Here is a 24,762-nt window from a genome sequence, read left to right as displayed (position 1 = left end):
TTGCTGACAGCTTCTTCCCATTTTAAGTGGTAAGCACAGCCTTTTGACTTTAGGTTCCATTTCTGCATTTCTCTTTTCTAGCCCTTACTTTATTTTTTGCTTTTGCTTTTTGATTCATATCTTCAAACAATAAAGTAAGTGAAAGTTAGGTAGGAAATTGTAGTAGTCTGACTAAATAGGAAGTAAACTTGATCACTTACAGATGTTGGTTATTTATTTTTTTCAGGTCTGTTCCTGAATGAAATATCTTCCAGTTTTGTCTGGTAGTTCATTATTGGTTTACCTGCAAAAATCTGTGGGTAAGACATTCTTCTCCACCACCACCACCCCTTTTTGGCTGTTCATGGTATCAGTATCAGTGGAACTTAAAAGAACAAATCAACTTCTACCATAAAAGAAAACACCTGTTTCGCTTGGAGAAAATGGTCAGGTTCCTGACAGGCCAAAAGCGACCATCACAAGGCTCTTGATTAAAAAACAAAAAAGCCATTTTCCCCTTTATTTCATGTGAGCATTGGCAGAAACCCTGACAAGCAGTTCTTCATATTTTATTATGTTCTTGTCTGCAGAATCTCTGTCAGGCAAAAACCTTGTCAGCGGAAAACCTGTCGTAGGATCAGAGGAGACAAAAACAGGTGTCACACAGGCAGTCAAAACTGAAGGAAAAAAAAGATTAGGCTAAAGAGAGAGAGGCAGACAATTACATTAATGCCATTGCTTTTATCTTATAGATGTGTGTTATTATCTCGGGGTGCTGAGTGCGCAATTGCCTCAAAGAAAAGTAGACAGGAGACAAGGGGAAACTTGATAGTTATTAACTGAAGAGGCAGTGTGTCAAAGCTGGATGGGGTTCAAAGTTTTACAAAAAAAAAAAAAATGCAGGCAGCAAGCAAAGACTGTGTGGTTCTGCTTTCGGCTACATAAACCTAGTAGCAATCTAATGTTTTCTGTTTTGGAAACAGATCATAGAAAGGAAAATTAATGAAAGATTTCATTTAGTGGTAACATTTATTGTATATATGTGTGGCTGAATAATAATCTTTTTTCTCTCTTATAAAGTCTTGCCACAATGTGAAGCTTGGTGAGGCATGAAGACAGGCATTTGTCAGTTCAGCTGTGTTGTTTGGATATGTTTAAAACACCTATTATCAACACACTTTTAATTAAAAAAAGCTATTAAGAAGCCCTTTTACTAAGTGTGAACATCTGTACGTGCAAGCTGTAAATTAGAAGATCACATATGTGTGCCTCAGTCAGAGACTAAATGAACTTGGCAAGTGTTTTCTATTACTGGTTTTTAAGTACAGTAAAATATATAAAGAAAAATGGCTACATTTTAATTTTTGGATAGTGTTTATTGTGCCTGTTGCTACTAACTAATGAAATTCTCTTTCTAATTCTAAGCTAGGTTCATGATCATTACCAAATTGGTAACCAGAATTCAGAGCTAGCCTTTTATCTCCATTTCTTTGTTTCACATCATTTCAGAAGAACTTTTCTTCTGAATGTTTGAACTCCATTAGATATTTGTGATCATATAAAATAATTTCATTTTGCCAATGACCTACACTCTAAAAGATATTTCAGCTTGTTGATAAAACATGCACATCAACAGCCAGCTTAGAGAATAGAATGGTAACTTGTTTGTTTACCAATCGCTTCAGCAAAGTCAATAAGCCTTACTCCAGTCTTTATCTGCTCATGTGTTTCAAGTTTCGTTAGTTTAATCCTTTTTAAGATTGCTGTTTCAAACTTATTTTATGAACAAATATCTATATAGGGCCTTTTATTTGCCAGTCACAGATGCAAAGCAGTTTGGTACTTAATATACTCATTAAGCAAATACAGTAATACTAAAGAAAACCCACATTAATGTCAAAAGTGTATGTAACAGCCCAGAGTTTTAAGAGATTACAGTGGGGGAAGGGGATGAAGAAAGATTGATTATAGATATAGAATGAGATTTCAGGCTGACTTACTGAGTAAGGGAAAGTAATGTTTCAGTACTTCTGACACAGTGATGGTCACTTTTTAAAAAACTAAATACAGTAATTACTTGGGATATTTTCTATTAGATGCCAGATTTTTGTATGTGAAATAGTTTTAATATGGAAAAAGTTTCACTTCCTCTGATGTGGTTAAAAGTATATGTTCTCCTAGAAACAAGTTTTGTTTTGTTTGTTTTTACCAGAGCACTGCTCAGCTCTGGCTTATGGTGGCTGGGGGAATGAAGCTAGGACTATGGAGCTTCAGGCATGAGAATCTCTTTGCATGACCATTATCACTACCCCTGCCCATGTATTCATTTTATTTACAATTTTTCTTAGTGAAAATTTTATATAGGTATATACTATTATGTATCTTCCGAAATTTGAGTCTTTACAGTATGTAAATTGTAGGTGGGGTGATTATTTTCTTATAGAAAAAATAACAATTAAAGGATATATATATATATATATATTCCACTTGAATAATATATATATTCCACTTGAATAATATAGATATATATAGATATAGATATATTCCACTTGAATAACCTATTTTAGTAGTCCCTAAATGGGATATGCTGTGTGGTCAGTGTATATGTAATACATTGATTTATAAATTAAATAAGACAAAGTATGTATAGTCAACTTTCAGCTAGAGATTGACTAGAACAGCAACAAGAATAATAACAATCTCTGAACCTGATTTCATCAAGAGGATTCAGTTACAAATCTCTTCTAGACTTACTGTTCAGTTTGCAGATTTAAATTTTTCTTTCCCCCTTATCACTTTCTGGTACTGCATGAGGAGAGAGAGATGCCTTCTAAAGTGGGCCAAGTAAGGATGAGGAAGGAGAATTAGTAAAAAACAAGAACCTGCTTAATCTACCAGCCAAGTAAGTGAACTTCTGAATAACTGAGCGTTGACAGTCTACTTTCATGTATGCTTCATTCAGACTTTAATGATTTCCAAAGTCTGTTGTGAAGACTTTATTATTCATAAGGCCACAGGGGGGAAGTGCCAATCAGTTTGAAATATTACCTATATAGTCTCAAGTGCAGCTCAGATTTTACCCTGGACTAATGTGGATGTTTGTGTGTGCATATCCGCATACTTGCAAAGCTGCTTGTCAACTAGGAATGGTTAGAAAGGTGAGGTTTCACTGGAATAATTTTTGTTCCCATGCCTACAATTTAGAATTCTGTTCATAAAAGATTCATATATGTACCCCTCATGCATTTAGGAACAAGAAAAAACAAAATGTCCATTTACACAAAATATATATAGTACAGTAACATAATCAATGCTTGTGCAGGTCTCTCGAGTTTTTCCACTTATAAACACGTGCTAATTGGGGGAGGGGGGACTTCACACATAAGGGCTGACAGTTTTTATCACCAGGCATGGGGGTCAACTCAGCTAAATATCATTCCTTTTCTTCAATCATTAAAATATTCTAGAAAAGCCATTCTCCTTGGGTTAAATATCCTAATTAATTCAACCTTGACAGTTTCATTAGAAAGCTGTAACTTAAATAGGACATGAGTTATTTTCTACTTTAATTACTTCTAATTACATATATATTTTCCCCAAAAGCAGTAAATAAAATTTTCTGATGTAAATATTATTTCAACTCATAAGGTATTTTTCTCTTAAATCAGTCATAGTTTGCCTTTATGATCAATTTCAATTAAAATGTTTTTATTATGTCATCATCTCCACTTACTAATGTTCTTCCCAAGTGCTGTGGCTATTAGGATCTGACTTGTAATCCGTGGATAGGTGAAACCTTTGCCTTATGCCCTGATGTACTTGTGCAGTAATAGAATTGAGTCTTATAATGGGAAAGGATTGATGTTATAATGATTCCAAAGGGTCCCTTTATGATGAAATTCTGAATACGCACAATCCCATTATACCTGTAGAAGTCCATGGACTAGCTATATTGAAATGACTTATCATTATTGGGTGTAGTATGCATGCTATAAAGTATGGTATAACTAGAAATTGTTAGTTGTATTAATAAGAATGAACTGCCACTTACATTAATAAATTTAGAGATTACAGCCTTTGTATTTAAAGTCAGGAGAGAATAGTTTTCTGTTTATTAATAACCAAAGTTTTAGTAAAAGAAAAAACTTTACAGAACTTCCTTTAATAAAATCCAACCACTAATAGCTTTATTTTTGATCTTTTAAATTGTGAAGTGTTCCATAAAACAGTCTCTTTAAAATACGTGCTTGTGCACATATATTAAATGTTAATCTATTAGAAATTGAAATACAATTCTAGGATCCAGAATTCCTAGAAGCTGTCCACTTGTTACTGTTATAATTTGGAATCCTAAGAGGGTTGAGGTAAGAAACATGAAGTTTTCAAAACAATTAGCCTTGTAATTTGGGCCTTACTTGGCTTTCTACCAAAATGCAAGAATAATGCTTCTTTAATACTTTTCTTCTTATAAAATTGTCTCAAATTAGCATTGAATTTTTTAAATATCCAGGCATGACTAGAAATTAGTGAAATAAAGGGTTTCCTTTTAGACTGTTTTCATATAAATTTTAATTATTTTTCTCTGCAGAGTAGGTGGCTTTGAAAAATTGTACCACTTTGCTTACTTCTCATTTTATTGAATGACTGTAAGCTTCTTACTGGCATGCCTGAACAACTATTAGATGTAGTCCTCTGGATATCAGGACCTGAAATGTTTAAACTTCTTTCTGTGGAAACCACCTAAGTCACTTGAATTTGGCTTTTAAAGAAAGTTATGTTTGAAAAAAAAGTTGTGGAAAACTAAGAACTATAAACTATCACTGAGAGCCAATTTTCTAAGATCAGTGAAAAGCACTTTTATACTTCTACATTAAAAAAAAAATTCTGAATATGTTCTTATTTCTGTGACCTTCACAGAAAATATTGGAAGTGAAGTCTGTAGAATTACAGGTTTACATTTATTTTAATTTATTTGAAGGCTTTTGGAGTAATTCCTGCTATTAAAAAGAGGAATAAAAATAGTTATTCACATTTCATTTGCAAGATGCAAGTTCTTTTATACCTACCCCTCACCCAAAACCAGCTTGATTTTAATACATTTGAGAACTGAATTTTATGAAGTATATTACTTAAGTTATAATATAGTTAAGATATATTGCTTTACATTTCTTAAATATTTTGCAGAATATGTGTACTTATTTTACACTTACAGACTTATATTAAGGAACTCCAGAAAATCATTTTTTTTTTAAATTTTCGTATTAGTGATTTAATAATGATCAACAAGATTGTGGGACAAGAGGGGTACAATTCCATACAATTCTCACCAACAGAGTTCCACATCCTACCCTCTCCACTGGAAGCTTCCCTACTCTTTATTACTCTAGGAGTATGGACCAAAGATCTTTATGAGGTGCAGAAGGTGGGAGGTCTGGCTTCTGTAATGGCTTTTCCACTGGGCATGGGCATTGATAGGTCAATCCATACCCCCAGCCTGTTTCTTTCTTTCCCTGCTGGGGCAGGGCTCTCAAAAGCTGGGGTTTCAGAACACACTGGTGAGGTCCTCTGCCCAGGAAAGTCAGGTTGGCATCATGGTGGCATCTGCAACTTGGTGGCTGAAAAGCATTAAAAAATAAACCAGAACAAATTGTTTAGTAATCAGGAACCTAAAGCTAAGAATATAACAGATGACATTTGATGTCTTCATGTTGGAAGAAGCTAGGAAGTCTATTTTATATAGATTTCAAGTGGACCGTAACTTTACTAATTTTTGCCCAGGTCTGATAGCTAACCTGCAGGTGGGCTAAAAGTATTGTCTTGGAGGATTGTGTCAGGGTTGGGAATACGACCAGAAATCTGGATCAGGGCAGAGAGTAGCTCCCAAATATGGGAAAAATATATAAATACCATTAGCTATTAAATACCATCAATCTTACTTGGGGTCCTTGTCTATTCATATTCAGCATAGGGACCTGTGTAACCTCTGCTTCCCTGTCTGAGCTCACATTCCATGGTCACAGCTATGAACATTCTAGACTTCATTTCAGAACCAGTCTTCCTAGAGTGATAAAGTATATTGACCCAGCCTCCCTTCAGAGATTAAGGAACCCCAGCAATTGTGGCTCTTATCATTATGATAATACTGTTCTAACAGAAATGAAAACCATAGATTCTATCAAAGTGTTTATCAAAGTTATTCTCAGGACTCCATCTCTCTCACTCTCTCCCACTCCTTCTCCTCCCCTCCCTTCCTCCCTTCCTCTCCCTCCCCTCTTTTCTACTCACAATTTCTCTCCTATCAAATAAAGTGGGGGGGGGGGGAGGATAGCTGCAGAGAGTGGTGGATTCACATGAAGCTACTGAGCCCTAGCATGCAGCAGTAACCCTGATGGCAGTAAACGGAAGGAAGGAAGGAAGGAAGGAAGGAAGGAAGGAAGGAAGGAAGGAAGGAAGGAAGGAAGGAAGGAAGGAAGGAAGGGTGGAAGGAAGGAAGGAAGGAAGGAAGGAAGGAAGGAAGGAAAAAATGGAGGGAGGAAGGAAATTAAAATAAAAATGACTAATTTGAGCATCTGTTTCTGTCATTTAAAAGAATACAGATAAGTGTATCTTTTCAGTAGCCTAATTTACAGTTTAAGAAATTTTCATTGTATGAATTACTTTGTTTCTATATCTAACTGTTATTCAAATCATGCAGTTATGTCCTTTTTGTTTTCCCCACTGTTTCAAGAAAAACAACATGTACATTGTGAAGGCCATTCTTACAGTCTTAATGCTCTGACCCTTTCTAAAGTCCATAGCATTCCTTTTTCTTGAGCTAAAAGTTCATAAACCCAGCACATGCACATCGATCACAAGTGTACTGCTCTGTGATATGATTTCATAATGTCTGTACATTATGATCTCATATGTGTGCTCTGATATTAAGCTTGCTTTCTTCAGCAATACTAGACTTCAAACACTTTTTAAATAGAAACTCATTAGATGCCCCCCCAATCAAGCTAGATATAGTAGAAAAGGAGATTAACTATGCAAAGTTAAGCTAGAATCCTGCCCAGAAACCTACAGAACATCACTTTCTAAAATGCTCATATAGACCTACCAACACAGCTGTAAAGAAATGCAAAGAACAAAGCAGAGGGTTGAGAAAGGGACATAAGTACAATTAAGAATTTGGAATAGAGTCCAGGCAGTGACATACCTGGTTTGAATACACATATTATCATGTGCAAGAACACAGGTTCAAGCCCCCCAGTCCCCATTCTATCTCTCCCATTCTATCTCCTCAATTTCTCTCTGTTTTACCAAGTTAAAAAATAATAAATAAATATTGAGCCAACAAGGACTGATGGATTCTGGAGAAGGCGCAGTGGGAGAAAAATTGTATATTAAGTCAGAAATGATTTGCAGTATAAAGATTCTTGCAATATCATGTTCAGTGAGTGAAACAGCACCAGAAAGACCAGAATTTATATCTGTACTGTCACCCCCTCTTTATAAAATTAAGCGTTTAAAAAGGAAATGAGACTAAATTAACCTGTGGACATTAGTTTGCTTTGGATGGTAAGAGTATGGATGACTGCCTTTTGTTTTCCTTATCCTTAAATTTAAGGCATTTTTTTTATGAACTCAGGATATGTTTTAATTTTACAATGATGAAAATAAATTGTTTTTCCCCCAGTGTTTGCACAGGGGCTTTGCACCTGCAAAATTCTGCCACTCCACTTTTATTAAATTGGTGATTAACAAGATTGTAGGAAAAGAGAGGTGCAATTCCATATAATTCCCACCATGAGCGTTCTGTGTCACATTGCAAGGTGTCTATTTTTTATCCCACTGGAAATATGGACCAAAATTCTTTTTGTGGTACAGGAGGTGGAAGGTTTGACTTCTGTAGTTCCTTCTCCAGTGAGCATGGACATTGGCAGATCAATCTATACCCCAGCCTGTTTCTATTTTTCACTAGTGGGGTAGGGCTCTACTGAGGTAGGGTTCCAGGACACATTGGTGAGGTCTTCTACCCAGGGAAATCAGGATGGCATCGTGGTAGAATCTGCAACTTGGTGCCTAAAGATTGGCAAGATATAAAGCAGAACAAATTTTTTAATTATCAGGAACCTAAAGGTAAGAATAGAGCAGATGGAACTAAGAGTTTATGTGTGGGAAGAAGCTATAAAGTCCATTTTAGGTATATTCCAAAGAGCCCATGACTTTAGTAATTTTTACCTAAGCCCAATAGCTGACATGCTAAAAGTATTGTCTGGGAAGATGACTACCACTCCATCTTTTTTAAAAATATAGATTATGAAAGAGAGAAGATGAAACATCATAACACTGTCCCACTACTCATAGGTTCCCTTCTGCTTGGTGCTCTCACATAGTGACTGGGAGCTCAAACTCAGATCATTGTGCCTGATAAGGTATGCACTTGGCCACCTATCTTCCAACTTCAGAAAGAATGTTTGATTTTAAATATGTTGATCTAGTTTTTTAGACCTCCCTTTCACATTAGAGGGGGTTTGGGGTCACAGACCTTCAGTAGAGCTTGGTTTATACAGGAGGATCACCAGCATGGAGTAAAACAGTTGCATCCTAGAGGCAATAACAAAAACAACAAAAATCACTTGCAACAACTGGAAAGGCATTGCTTCTGAAATCCTGATGTTTCCATTGAAAAATCATTTGATATTTCCTCGAAAAACTCAGAAATGGGAAAACTAAGTCACCCTGTGTAACTAAACCTCATCCTCATTCCAACTATATGTGCATCTCTTTGCTCCTGTATTTTTGAACATTGTCTTTAGTCCATGTTCTCCTTTCCTTTCTCCTTGAAGTACGACAGTCCTATTCAGGCTCTCAGCTTGCCTGCTCCCCAAAGAAATCTGAAAATGAAGAGCCACTGGAACATTCTTTATATGCTAAGTAGCTTGTCAAGGTCATACAGCAAATAGGTGGCTGAGCTGGGATTTTTGAGTCCTTGGAATCTAGTCTTAGAAACTTTGTACTTAATCTGAAACACAACAGGTATATTTTAAACACTGAGAATTCTAAATCATCATGCTAAATGATTTTCTTCTCAATTCTTGTTTCCAGTTCATTTTTCCCAAATAATATTACCATAAATGCCTGGTATATTTTGTTATCCACATTGCCATAGCTATTTCTCATAAAAATTAATTACTTATATACACATGAAAATTGTGATCATCACAATGAATAAGATGAAACCGATTTTCATTAAATAGATTTTTGTTAAAAATACATCTTATAATAAAATGTATGGGGTTGTAATTTTTTCTCAGATTAGTTCATTTATCTGTGAATCATACAACTTAATCTAAAGAAGAAGTGGTTTTCTATCAGTTCTATTACTACTTTTGTTGTTTTTACTTTATTTTATTACTGGGAGGTTAATGGTTTACAGTACAGTTGTAGGCACATGGTTACAATTTCTTATCCTATTTTTTCATATTTATATATTTATTTTGCCTCCAGGGTTATCACTGGGGCTTGGTGCTTGCACTAGGAATCCACTGCTTCTAGCAGCTATTATTTTGTCCATTTATGTTGTTGTTGCTATTGATGTTGGATAGGACAGAGAGAAATTGAGAAAGGAAAGGAAATTAGAGAAGGGGAGAGAAAAATAGATAACTGCAGACTTGCTTCATCACTTGTGAAGCGACCTCCCCTGAAGGTGGGGAGCTGGGGGTTGAAACATGGACCCTGTATTGTTTCTTGTGCTTCTTACTATGTGCGCTTAACCGATGTGCCACCACCGCCTGGACCCTCTACTTCTCTTTCTTCTTCTTCTTCTTTTTTTTTTTTTTTTTTTTTTGCCTCCAGCCTGCATCATAAATCCACTGCTCCTGGAGACCATTTTCCCCTTTTGTTGCCCTTGTTATTATTATTGTTGTTGTTGCTGTCATTGGATAGGACAGAGAGAAATCAAGAGAGGAGGGGAGACAGAGACGGGGAGAGAAAGACAGACAGCTGCAGACCTGCTTCACTGCCTGTGAAGCGACTCCCCTGCAGGTAGGAAGCCAGGGGCTGGAACCTGGATCCTTACATTGGTCCTTGCGCTTCCATGACACGTGCGCTTAACTGCGCTACTGCCTGACTCCCTCTACTTTTATTTTTATAGATGTAGCGATTGATACCTTATTCACATATTAGGTGGGACTAAGGACTTTGTCATCACTATTCAATTCTTGGAAGATGTTTAATATTATAAACCAAAAGTTATGTATTCATTAATCAATTAATTTTGTTAAGGGGAGAAATTGGAAATCATGAACCTTTGTTACCTAGTTTTTGTGATCATCATTCACTTTCTTAATATCTGGGAAAAGACACTAATTAATACAACATTATCAAATGCCTATTTATAAATAACTCTTAGCCTTTCTTTTAGAGGCATTTTATTTAGCATATACACAAATTGTAAAACTAAAAATTCAACTTTAGTTATTAATTCGTATAGCTTCTATAATATTGTAAAGGAAATACACTTATCACTAAATATTTTGTTGTCTTAACTGATGAAAATTTCTACCATATATTCTAATTGACCAAATTAGTGCTTATAGTCCAAATAGGCTGCTAAATATGACTTTTCATTGCAAAAAAATATAACTTACATTTCTGTTTAAACAAAAGCATTAATATATGTTTAGAGGAAAGCTATAAGCTGTTACTAAGCTTGAGACTGTGTTTTATAGCATATATTACAAGCAGTCTAGAATAAAACCCATATTTAATAACTTTTTGTTTACATATAAATGCTATTTGTTTAATTAGGAATCACATGCTAAATAATCTAATGTACAACTTAAACTTTCTATGAATGGAGTAAATAGTATGTTAGAAGTCATAGTGATACTTGAATTAATGTGTTCCATGTATGCATTATCATTTAATGGTGTTGGACTTTAGGAACATACTAGAAATATCAAATTATTATATCATAAGTACATTTATTTTGCTAGTGCTCTTAATTCATATTTTAATTAAAGAAGTTATATACTTCTAGAAAACTTGAGTATTTTATTTTTTACAAACAGATTATGAAAAGTTATCAGACTTTTGAACAAAAAATAGTAACACTTGAAATTTTTTGGAATTATTTGATTGAGCTGGTTACAACTATCCTATTAACCATAAATATATTTTCTGAAAGAATTCATATAAAATTTCAATCTCATGTTCAATCTAGTGTATCTATCTTACAGTTTTTGTAGGGCCAGAAAAATATTCAAACTTAATATAAATGTAGCAATTTTAAAATAAATTTAATGAGTTTAAAAGAAAAACTATGACTTGCATGTATTCAGTACCTTACCTCCCAGGAGATGACATTCCTTAGGAATGAATATCAGGTATAGTTTAAAGCATCACTTACCTTTAACTGTGTTAAGGGGGAAACCATTTTTCAGTATTGGATATCTTAGCTTTGTTCTCAAAGGATACTTTGTAAAGAGTGATACATTACAAAAACAAATAGGAATGTACAGAGTGCGTTATAGCTACAGCATTGTACATGATACCTGAATTCCATCTTAGACTCAGATACCTGGTTCTGGTTGTGCTTTACTCATACTTGTATAGATTGGGAAAGAGGATCCTTTTTTTTTATATTTTAGGTTAATGGTGCTTTTATTAGTCACCAAAGGCAAGTATCATAAAGCAATTCAAATTATCAGTTATTTGGACTGTTGGAGTATTCTACACCCTGTGCAAGTATGCTGTGTGAGATAATAGAGTAAATCATTTTGTAAGAATGGAAGAGTGTGTCTTTCAAAGAAGTAGGAATGAATAATCTGCATGCCCTCAGAGGTATCAGTTTTAAGAGACTAAATATGAGATTGTGGGGTCTGGAAATTTAGATTCTATGTTTGCATACCTCATGGAGAAGGCATTCACATAACTTAGGTTTAGGTATAACTTAATTAGAAATCTACTGAGTTGATACTATCTCCCAATAGAATACTGCAAAAACTAGCAAAAAAAAAATCCCCCTTTTCTAACTTCTTTGTGATTTTTTTTTTTGGTGTGGTGTATAAATGGGGGTAACTATATATCCATCACCTGGAGTCAAGTTTCCAACCAGAATATCCAAGAAAATCATGTACTAATATACATGTGTCATGTTCTAAAAGTTCCTAATTATTGTGTTACTTAATCTTTGGGATTCTTTTCAGAATTTATATCTCAAAATATAAATGTTAAGTATTTTAAATATTGTATAAGGATCAGCAACTTCTATATCCTATTAATAAGAAATGAAATCATAAAATTTGTATAGGATTTTTGCCTTCAGTCTTGAAGTGACTTTTGGTCAGTCCTCCTCACTTTTTTGTATTTAATTTTATGTGATCTGTCTCAAGTGTTATACAGTCTTTGCCTATTTATTTGTTGACGTACCCCATTAATCCAGTGATTTCTAAAATATGTTCCCTAGCCAACTGCACCTTGTGGAGATTTGTTCAAAATGCCACTTGACCAAAGTCCCAGATTCAGTCCCCTGTACCATCATAAGCCAGAACTGAGCAGTGCTTTGGTAATTAAAAAAAAAAAAAAGGCAGGGGTAGATAGCATAATGGTTATGCAAACTGACTCTCATGCTTGAGGCTCCAAAATGCCACTTGATCCCATGCCATTTGATCCCAGTGAATCTACAACTGGGAAAATAGTCTGAATTTAAGAAATATTTTATAATTACTTGCCTTGGTTTAACTTACCTAGATTTTATTCTCCTTTCTAAACTGCTGTATTTTGTTATCTTACAGGCCTCTTACTTCCTGGCAAAGTTGCCCTATTTCATTTGTCATACAGTATTTTATCAAATCCATTTTATGACATTTATATTTCTTGCATCTATCTGCTTTTGAAGGTGGTGACCACAACATAAATTTCTTTTGTATGCAGCACCTGACTCATTGATAAGTTACTAATTACTGGTGAATAAATAAATGTATGCATGAATGAAGGGGAAGAACATTTTAGGAGGAATGGTAATCAATAAGGTCAGCTGCTATGGAGAGATCATGGAGAATAATGAAGGACAAAAGCTATTGGATTTCATAGTAAAGCAGGTGTTGGTGACCTTTGAAATGCTTGCTTCAGCAAGTGATGGGCAAGAAGCCGAGATTGCTGAGAGTTAGGACTTCAAATATGATGAAGTCTTGTGAGTTTCCAGAATTTCTTATTGAGTGTTTATCTGAACACATGGTAGAAACAGAATTTTTTGGGAGAAATAACTTAGTGACAATTGGCTGGTCAATAATGTCATTGGATTTGTAAGTTTCAAGTATGCAACATTAATAAGTATGTGTACGTAAGGTTTTTTTTTTTTTTGCCTCCAGGGTTATTGCTGGGTTTCGGTGCCTGCACTATGAGCCCACTACTGGAGGACATTTTTCCCATTTTGTTGTCCTTGTTGTTGTCATTATTATTATTGTCTATAACAGAGAGAAATCAAGAGAGGAGGGGAAGAGGAAGACAAATACTTGCAGACCTGCTTCACCGCCCCTGAAGCAGACCCCCTGCAAGTGGGGATCTGGGGGCTCAAACTGTGATCTATATGTTGGTCCTTGCGTTTTGCACCATATGCGCTTAACCCACTGTGCTACTGCCCGACCCCCTTAAGATTTTTTTTGGGGGGGAGCTGGGTGATAGCGCAAAGGGTTAAGCGCTCAACAAAGACAAGCATTAAGGATCCTGGTTGGAACCCTGGCTCCCCCCCTGCAGAAGAGTTGCTTCACAGGTGGTGAAGCAGGTCTGAAGGTGTCTATCTTTCTCTCCCCCTCTGTCTTGCCCTCATCACTCCATTTCTCTCTGTCCTATCTAACAATGATGACTTCTATAACAATAACAATAATAACTACTACAACAATAAAAAACAAGGGTAGCAAAAGGGGAAATAAATAAATATTAAAAAATTATTTAAAAAAGAAAAAAAATTAAGTTTCAATGCTATCATTAATAAACCACCTTAGAATGGTGCCTTCACTTAATTACTTAAATGATCATTTTCTTTACCCCCTGCCTTTCACAAATACTTGTATCCATTGTCCTTGGAGGTACCATCATCCTTTGTAAATATTTGTATAAGATATGACATTCTTATGGATTTTCCTCATTCCGATCACTGGAATTATGAATTATTTGTATCCTGGAACTAACATAACCTTAGTTGAACCTCTGATAGCCACATCAAAATGACTTCATATCTTTATGGAGAAGTACTTCCTAATTAGTTGTCTTTTCAAAATTATTTCAGTTTAGGAGACCCTATTTATTTTTTATATAAAAAGAGATTATTCTTTTTTTTTAAGTCACTTTATTGAGGGAGAAATGTTGATTTACAAGACAGTTGTTGTTGGGCTGGGGTGATAGCACAATGGTTATGCAGAGAGACTTTAATGCCTGAGACTCTAGGGTCCCAGTATGAATCACATTAACCCAAAGCTAAGCAGTGCCCTAGTCAAGATGAGGTGAAGAAGGTGAATTAGTCATTCTTAATAGCTAAGTTATATATATTACAGCTGTCTTAGTAAGTCATTTGCTGTTGACACCTAGGCTTGGCTATTACAAGTTTTGGCTATTACAGATTGTGCTGCTATGAACATAGGTATACAGAGATCTCTGGATGCATATGTTTGATTCCTTAGGATATATCCCCAGAAGAGGAATTGCTGGGTCATAGGGTAGGTCCATTTTCAGCCTTCTGAGAGTTCTCTAGTCTTATCTCCACAAGGGTTAGACCAATTTACATTTTCAGCCTTCTGAAAGTTCTCCAATCTTCTCTCCACAGGGGTTAGACCAATTTACATTTTTACCAACAGTTCAGGAGGGTTCTTTTAGCCTCTCCCCTCCCCCACAACCTCACCAGCATTTATTGTTACTATCCTTTCTGATATATGACAATGGAGCCCTATTTATTTTTTATTATATATTTTTCATGTCAGGTGGTGGGTAATGGTTTAAAGTAAATACAGTTGTTGATACCTGGGTAAAATGTCTTAGTTTTCATTGAAACATTCTCATCCCCAGCTTAGTTCCATTTCTATTATCATGCACCAGGACCTGAAAGGCCCCAAGACCTCCACTCCTGAGTTCTTTATTTTGGTGCAATACACCAAACCCAGTCCAAGTTCTTTTTTTTTTTGCCTCCAGGGTTATTGCCGGAGCTTGGTGCCTGTACCACAAATCCACTGCTCCTGGAGGCTGTTTTTTTCTTTTATTCCCCTTGTTGTTTATTGTTATTATTATTGTTGTTGTTGTTGCTGTCATTGTTTCTGGATAGGACAGAGAGAAATTGAGAGAGGAGGGGAAGAGAGAGAGAGGTGGAAAGAAAGACAGACACCTGCATACCTACTTCACCACTTGTGAAATGACCCCACTGCAGGTAGGGAACCAGGGGCTTGACCTGGAGTCCTTATGCCAGTCCTTGCACTTTGCTTCATGCACTTAACCCACTGTGCTACCACCCCCACCCCGCAAGTTCTACTTTATGTTTCCCCTTTCTCTTCTAATTTCTTAACTTCTGTTCATGAGATCATCCCATATTTATGCTACAACTTTCTAAGCCCCTCATCTGTTAGACACCTAAGTTGCTTCTAAAACTTGGATCTTACAAATTATGCTGCTATGAGCATAGGTATACACAGATCTAGGGAACCATATTTCATGAAGATATGAAAAGAAAAGTGTGATGGATTTATCTAACTGAAGATTTTAAAAATAGCAGTTGTAAGTATTGCTATACCCATATTTTCTGAATCAAACAATTTTGCTAGTATTTGATCTTAAGTTTGCAGCCCAGATAACCACTCTTATGTTATTCTTATTCTCAAGCATACTGACCAACAAATTCTGGGATAGAGAACTTCTAGTAATTTAGTAATTGTAAAACTGAAATTTTTGACTTTCTGGTACAAGTTAAAAAAACTTGACCAGAAAACTTGAAAGCACTCGTTTCCCATGTTGGTTTATGAAATATTCCCTTTTTCTTTTTTTTTTTTCTTTCCCCTCCAGGGTTATTGCTGGGCTCGGTGCCTGCACCATGAATCCACCGCTCCTGGAGGCCATTTTTCCCCCTTTTTGTTGCCCTTGTTGTTGTAGCCTCGTTGTGGTTATTATTATTGCCATTGTTGACGTTGCTTTGTTGTTGGATAGGACAGAGAGAAATGGAGAGAGGAGGGGAAGGCAGAGAGAGGGGGGGAGAGAAAGATAGACACCTGCATACCTGCTTCACCGCCCGTGAAGCGACTCCACCGACTCCACTGCAGGAGGGGAGCCGGGGGCTCGAACCGGGATCCTTACACCGGTCCCTGCACTTTGCGCCACGTGCACTTAACCCACTGCGCCACCGCCCGACCCCCGAAATATTCCCTTTTTTTAAATGATGACTATTAAGTGTGGAGAAAGAGTAATTTCCCAAAGAATAATACATGATTTTTTGTTTGTTTTGTTTTGTTTTTTAATTAGGGGAGCAAGACTCAAAAAGTGTTCCTATCTTATACCATTGAAAAATGTTTTTTCCATGTCTCTGAGAACTCTGGAAAAAGTAACACTTAAGGGAGTTGGGCACTAGCACAGCAGGTTAAGCGCAAGAACTGGCATTAAGGATCCTGGTTTGAGCACCGGCTCTTCACCTGCAGAGGAGTCGCTTCACAGGCGGTGAACCAGGTCTGCAGGTGTCTGATTTTTCTCTCCCCCTCTCTGTCTTCCCCTCCTCTCTCCATTTCTCTCTGTCCTATCCAACAACAGTGACATCAATAACAACAATAACTACAACAATAATAAAAAACAAGGGAAAATAAATAAATATTAAAAATATATTTTTAAAAAAGTAACGCTTAAGAGAGCTGCCTGATTGATGGTGCACCCAACTAAGTGCACATAGTACTAAGTGCAAGGACCAGGCTTAAAGTCCCCTGGTCCCCCCCCACCTGCAGGGGGGATGCTTCACAAGCAGCAAAGCAGGTCTGCTGGGCTCACTCATTCTTTCTCTCTCTCTCTCTCTCTATATATATATATATATATATATCTCCTTCCTCTCTCAGTTTCTCTCTGTCCTATTCAATAAAAAAGGAAGAAATGGCCACCAGGAGCAGTGGATTCATAGTACTAGCACTGAGCCCCAGTGATAACTCTGAAAGCAAAAAATAAAAAGTAATGTTTGACAGGTTGAACTAAAGAAGAGAGTAAGAATGATAGGAGCTTCTTTAGTTTAGTCCAATTTAACCAAGAGGAGCTTTACTTTTGCTTATTTTGTATACCTACTTTCTGGTTAAGGTTTCATTAGAAAATAGAATATTGATAATACTATCCTATGGGACAATTCAGCAAATGACTGAGTATACAAAGTATTTGAAGAGGTGACTAAATCTCACTCCATCCTGCTTAAAAAGTTCTTACTCTACATTTCCTTCACTCTCATTGACCCAGTTCATTTTAATGAATGGTATTCATCTCCAGACCTGGATCCTCCACACTCAGCATAGAAAGGGCATGACTTCTGGCACAAGTTCAGTTCTCAGTTTGAAGATATTATGGCACTTTTTTAAAAAAAATTATCATTTTTCTATAGCCCGCTAAGGAGCTTTCTCTAAAGATTGTGATGACTTGGTTACTCGGTATAGTTTAGTAATTATAAAGCAGTACATATTTATAAATTCAAGGACTCTGATAATAATCTTCTACATGTTTATGTTGAAATTTGCAGTTGACATCTGTAAGTTGGACAGTTTTGTTATTTGTTTTTTTAATATTTTTTCTTCATCACTGGTGCTTCACCACACTGGGCTGACTTCTTCATATAGAAAATATGTGGAAATGGGGTCAGAGAGCCAGAGGGAGAGTGGGAAGGGAATACCAAAACACAGAAGCTTCTTCCAGTGTGGTGGAAACCAGACTTGAACCTGGGTGAAGAAGCAGGGGCATTAGCCAGGTAAGCTACTTAGCTGGCCCAGCTTTGATATTTTGAGTCTTTGTTTATGGCACCTCTCCTAAGTAACTGCTACCTAAATCACAGTTTCTGGGCTTTTTTCCTTACCTCCTATTAACATTCTTGAAATCATCTGGTCTACCCTTTCCCCCTACATATCAGAGACTAAACCTAGCCAGTGATCTCTTGGTGTAAATGAAATTTTATTGGAACACAGATACATCCATTAGTTTGTCTTATCTGCTTTTTCTCTATTGTAATCAGGGTAATTAGTAATGAAAGAAATTAAATATCCCACAAGCCTAAAATATTTACTCTCTGACCTTTTATAGAATCATTGACCTCTGCTATATATCCATATGAATTACAAAGGTATTCTTACCTCTTGACAAATAGTGTAATTATGATGAAGTAACAGGTGGCATTCCTACAGTATCCTTTCTCTCTGATGTTCTTTAAAAATGTATTTTGCTTTTCCTGTTCCACCTTTGCTCTTTGAACCCTTTGAATCACTTATTTGTTACACCCTCATCAGTTTAGTCTTCATCTTCTAAAATTCCAGCCATTTTAAGGAATGGGAATGAGAGGGAATGCAACTTTACACGTAGTCCTTAGACACATTTGTATAAACACCTGCATATGCTTCATGCATCGGTATATGATGTCAAGCACCTAGGCAATGAAATTAGGATTTGGTGTCATTTTATTTCTCCTTTTACTGAACTCTCTTGATGTTGTGCTTATTATGGCCCTAGCAGTGAAAAGTGTTTGTCAGTAAGGTTGATGAAGGTAAATGGAAGAAGAACAGATTTCCCCTGACCCACTGAATTCTGTAAGCACAACAGCCACTCATCAGAAGGCTGAGTAGTTAAGCTGTACTTGAAGAAGAACAGAGATACTAATACCTCTTTCCTCCACTTTTGCAGTCTAAATGCCCTGTGGAGTGAGAGAAGATTTCAATCCCTAGGCTTGTGAATCCCTTATCTTTCCCAAACGTTAAATTAATTTTTAAAGCTATTTATTCAAAGTTGACTTAACCACTAGAATAGGAAATATCAAACAAATCAGCTGCAAGAAATGAAGTATGAGGAAACCCGAACTCTTTGACAAAGTATTCCTGGGAGTAAATGTGTTGAATGAAGCCAGCGGGTAAATGATAAGGGCCTTTACACTGTGGATGTAAGAAAGCAATTTATCAAGAGTACATGAACTCTCCAGTGACCACAAGTCAGGAGGAAATGAGAGTGGAGGAGGAACCCTGAAAAATACACTTGAAATACTAAAAAAAAAAAAAAAAAAAGTGTGTGTGCATCCACTTTTAAATACCTGCATTAATATGCAGAAATATTGGTATATTAAAACAGGATTTGCTCAGAAAAGGTGCATGCACAAAAGTCTGTATTGTTTGGGAAGTAGGTTTTAGGAATAGCGGTTAAGAACGGTTAGGCAGTGCTTTAGACCCGGTACACACCTTGGTTCCTCTCAGGTATATTCCTGTTATTGGAACCTAGCTGCTGTCATTTATCTGTTTGTCATACTGATGAGATTAGATGACTATCTTTCAGCTATACATGCGTATTTGTTTCAAACTCTAAAAGGCCATATGTGTAAATTCGGATTTTAATTCTGATTCTGTGTTGTTCTAATGCATTTTATGTTTTCAAGGAATTCAAAGAACTTTTCCTTAATTGTAATCTCAGCTTTTGCAGCAGCTCTTTCAGCCCATTTAGACAATTGTTAAAGAAAATATTTATATTATCTGTAGTAGGAATTCCTGTAACTCATATGAGTATGGAGACTAGAATTTAGGAATTTATCTTGCCTTTCTGATTGAGGGTTAGGGTTTAATTTCTTAGACTTGGGGATAATTATTGAAATTAAGACTTGGCATAATTATGGAAATGCTCATTCAATTGAATATATTTGTCTTGCAAATGGTCATCTTTATTTTCTGTACTGAGACAGAACAACTGAAGTATAAAAAATTTGATTAGGTTGTTTTTCTTCATTTTCATAGGATACTAAATTCTTTTCATAACTATTAATAAAATAACTCAACTGTGGTTTCCTTGTCTTTTCTTTTTTTATAAGTAACTTTTAAAGGACATGCCAGCAAGCACTAAACTATCAGGTGGACAGCAAGAGAAAAATTCAGAACTGATAACTTGGGATAATTGCCTTAGCTAATTTAAGTTGAGTTAAATTATTAGTATTCTACACAGATATTGGCTTACCTCATTCCTTCAGAGCAGGTATTCTACTCCCTAATCTAGAAAATATTTTCCCTTTAGTTTTTAAATCATAAGGTGTGCATCTTATCATGAAAAATGATTTTGGTTTAGCCTGTTTTTATGGCGTTAGTTGGGAATTGTATTATTTCTTGTTGGGGGAATGGAGCACCATAGTAACTTGGCTTGAGCCATAGTTCAATCAGCAAATTAATTAGTCTGATATTTAGAGCCAGCAAGTCATTTAGAGGCATCCTCAGTGGCTCTCTTTCTGAAAGTTGAATGTGGTTTGTATTTGCTGTGGTCTGCAATTTTATAAATGCATGGATTTCAACATTTTTAAAGTGGGCAACACAGTAAAGGTGGGAAGAGGACTGTTTACATTGCATAGTTATGTGTAAACAATTGTGGTTTTCACTGTCCTTAGTAATGGAGTCCTGATAATTTCAAGTAATGTGTTTCTGTTTTCTCTGTCCTCTCCCTCCTCTCTTTATTCTCACCTGTCTCTGAAAACTTTGGGGGACCATGCAGCCTTGGATAAGCTCAGCACGCAGCACCTGTACCACCCCACCCAAGTGGAGATTGTACAGTCCAATGTAGTGTTCGACATCAGCAGCCTAATGCTCTATGGAACACAAGCAGTGCCTGTGCGGCTAAAGATCCTACTGGACCGTCTCTTCAGTGTCCTGAAGCAAGAGGAGGTGCTACACATCCTGCATGGCCTAGGCTGGACTCTGCGTGACTATGTCCGGGGGTACATCCTTCAGGTAGGGAGAAGCCTTCAAGTTGGTGTTGGCTACCAGCTCTGGGAAAGGTGGGGAGGTCCCTTGGCAAGTATGGTTTCTTTCTTGTCCCTCAGAGTTTTGTATAAAAGAAAGCAATTTATCAATAGTATACTAACTTGGGTGACTATATTTCTGAAGGAAATGATAGTGGTAGAGAACCCTAGACTGTGGAAAATGTAAAAGTTCTATGTGTGTATTTTTATTATCTGTATTAATATGCAGAGATCTGATATATTAAAATGGAAGCTGCTCAGGGAGTTACAAGTTTAGTAATCTCGACAGTGGTGGGAGAAAAAATGTTAGAAAGAGTAGTTGGGAAAAGCGAGAAGTGCTGGATCCTTTTCTGGTTCGGTTTTAGCAGTCCCATTAGGGAATTGGAAAGGAGTTGTGACCCAGCAGAATGGCCTGGAGCCTCAATGGTGTAGTTTAGGAGAGAAGAGGTGGTCAGTTCTCTAGTGTTGCTTTATTTGTGTATTTTTAAATTCAGCTCTTTCCCCCTAAAAAATGTATTGCTTTTCCAATAACTCTTATTGGAGCCACACTAAAAGAGAAGGTGACTTGAAGTAGGTGATGATCATATGAAAAAATCAAGCTTTAGATTATATTTCATCAGATTTAGTAGGGCTCTTACTGACACTGATTTGTAGACTTGGTGTTTTCTTGGTTGTATATGCATCTTAACTATTTGTTGATTCTTCACGCAGCTTAAAGGATGAATTCTAACCTCTATAAACTTATGCTCTTATAAGCATTAAATTTTCATGTCTAAAGCATGCAGACATGGTTAAAGATTTTGATCTTCACAGCCAGCACCTGTTCTTCAAGCCTTGAACCCCCTTCTTTGTGTTAGGGGGACTCCTAATTTAGTGAAGGTCTTAAGGCTTTTCCAGGAGACTCATAGTCTCTGAGATCTTCTTCCATATATTTGTTTTCTTCCATATGTCATTGTGCATTCTGTACTTTGTGTCTGAAATTTTTCTGTTGCCATCTGCCTTCCTATGATCCTCAGAGGGTAAATACTGAAAACAGCATGCTTGAGGACCCCAGGACCCCAAAAGACTACAAAGGACAATGAAGAAGTACTGTCTCCTGCCAAAGGAGATCACAGTTTGAGGAGGTAGAATCTAAAATGATTTCTGAAATTCCCTATGGGAATAATGCCAGAAGAATTGACCCATTTATAAAAAAATTGTTTTTGCTCTGCCAGCCTTGTTTATTCCCTGGGCCATACTGTATTGTGTGTGAGACTTTGACTGCCAGTTTGGTATGTGATGAGAAGAGGGCCTAGAGACTCTCCCTTATTTTAACTTGGCATAAAAACACACACATTCTTATCATTCTCCTATGTGATACCTCCAGGTGCTAGCCAGGGCAGGTGATCAGAGGAGGAATGATGAATGGATTTAAAAGACAGGAGTAAGCAGAATAACCTATCTGTTTTCATGACTGTCTTAGTTAACATAGAGTTATTTCTTAGCTTAGTGGAATATCAACTTGAAAATAAGCCTTCAGAAGATGAGATGATAGTGATGACAGTACTAATTATATATTACACTTTCAGTTTATAGAAGCTGTTCATAGCATTATCTCATATGCTTCAGGTTGGTGACATTTCAGTAGAGTGAGAGAAAAGTCAAGTCCTGAGTGGTCAGGGAGACTGAGGTGTTACAAAGACCAAGAGGAAGGGGCCAGGAAAAATAAAGCATGGAACCAACTTCACAATCCCTGTTTGTATTGGCCTAGAGATGTACGTACGGTGTTCCATATAAGTTGCAGTCATTTCCACAATAGGATTGTTAATGTCCATTCTGGATGAATTTTCTAAACAAAGCTGCAAACGTCTTTGAGGTGATTAAATGGACTAAATTTGACTAAGCTATCTCTCTTTTATTCTAAAGCATTACACCTCAATCCCATACCATTGTTACTACCTAGACTGTTAACTAGTTCTGTCATCTGTATTTCACTCCTACTTGTATATTTTTGCCTTAGCTTTATCGAATATGTGCATAATTTCTTTCTGTCCAAAAAAAAAAATCTGTGTGCATGATTAGGATTGTTTGCCTTAAAAAAAAAACTCAGCTTACCAATGGCAGTAAATACAGAACCTGCTGAGTAGTCTGTGGTATAATATTAATGTTCTTCTGCCTTGACCATTGTGCATTCTGTATTTCACTTGAAATTATTGTTTACTGGTTAACCTCTACCCTCCAAATTCAACATCTTCATAATGCAGGCATAAAAATGTATTCCTTATAAATAGATTCCATATTTCTTTTTGTATGTGGTCCCAGGATATTTAAAGACACAAAATTTCAAGGATAATAACTCATGAGGGAAAATCACAAATAAAAAGCCTTCTACTTTTAGGTGAAATATTGCATACTGTTATTTATTGTGATACTTGAGCTATAATTCATTTTTAAAATTTGATATAAATTTTGACATAGTCTCAGGTCCAGTATAATCTGTTTCCAAGTCAAAGCTTAGAATTGACATCTCTAGAAAATTGTAGATGATTTTTGCATTATGGTAGGACAGGGTTTAGTTTCTATCTTGTTTATTGATAGAATTGATGTAATATAGATTTAATTTTAATGATGCTTTTTGTCACTCAGCATTTATCATCTTCATGAAAATAGTTCTTGGCTCAGAAAAAAAAAGAAGTTGAAGGACACAAAGCTGTTATCAGTTGTATAGTAAGAAAATGCTGTCACTTTATTTAAAAAAATCACCCGCTCCACCAAAAAAAAAAAAGAGCTAGACTAAAGAAGCCTACCTTTTTCTTCTAAAAACTTAATTACTGGCTAATATTTCAAAATATATGTAGTAATGATAAGCTATGCATAAATGACTTGGAATGTAATTATATGTAACAATTGCTATACAGGAAGACAGTAACGTGCTTCAAAAGGTTGTGGAACCCTGTAATAGACTGTTAGTGTACAAGTCATTTTATTTGGCTAAAACTCAATTGTCTTGTAGCCCTCAAGGCATCAATTTTAGCATTATTGCTCTCAACAACAGTATATTGAATATTATGTCAGTTAAAGGAGAATAATTACCAAGTCAAGTTAGGGTAGCTGTTAGTCTTACCACATATTGACTTGGTTAGCATTTGGCTATAGATTGTGTTACTGGGCAAATGAAGATGTACAATTCACTGAACTGGTGAAGCCAGGATATTAATTTTACTCTCTCAGGGACAAAACCTCTACCATATATATTATGTCTGACTTCAGACATAGTTTTAAATGTAGTAGAATAGCAGATTTTTGATATAACTTTGAATTTTTATATTTATAGGTAAAAGGGATTAGATCATACAAAACTCTTATTTAAAAGGCTTAGAAGGATTATTAAAAGAGAGAGAAATGATAGTGATGCATGGGTTCATTTTTTAAAACTTAACTGTTTTAAAGATCTGTACTGTTTTGATAAAATTGCTTATATGATCATCTGTTTTTTATAAACTAGTTTCTAGTTGTAGAAACTGTAGTATAACTTAAGACTAAAGTGATTTAGGAATGAGGGTAATATCTAAAGGTAAAAAAAACCTCACTATTTCCTGTGTACTATTTATCCTTCCAAAAATACAGAAAATGTTGAATGAAATATAAGCATTTTTTTCATAATGCAACAATGATCCTAAGTAAAAGGATCATAACATTTTCCCCCAATATGACTAAAAAGTATTTTCTTATTTCAGGTCTGCATTTCATGGCACATTCATAAACAAATAAAAAGCAGTGTCATGAGGTCCAATTAGCATCTTGTGGGTCATGTTGGTATAGTGAAGGCTTTCACAATTTTTGCAGTAAGT

General features: G+C 36.0%; 1 protein-coding gene across 3 annotated transcripts in view; it reads left to right on the top strand.

The window, feature by feature from the left end:
- The window catches only part of BNC2 (basonuclin zinc finger protein 2), a 340,444-nt gene that overhangs the window by 162,828 nt on the left and 152,854 nt on the right, over nt 1–24,762 (top strand). For all 3 annotated transcript variants that reach the window (XM_060199604.1, XM_060199605.1, XM_060199606.1), the window contains one exon: nt 20,686–20,921. In XM_060199604.1, the coding sequence (XP_060055587.1) occupies nt 20,686–20,921 (236 nt within the window). The remainder of the gene's footprint in view (nt 1–20,685; nt 20,922–24,762) is intronic.

Source organism: Erinaceus europaeus, chromosome 10 (genome assembly GCF_950295315.1).
Source record: "Erinaceus europaeus chromosome 10, mEriEur2.1, whole genome shotgun sequence".
Taxonomy (NCBI): Eukaryota; Metazoa; Chordata; class Mammalia; order Eulipotyphla; family Erinaceidae; genus Erinaceus; species Erinaceus europaeus.
This window is presented reverse-complemented; position numbering and strand designations above follow the sequence as displayed.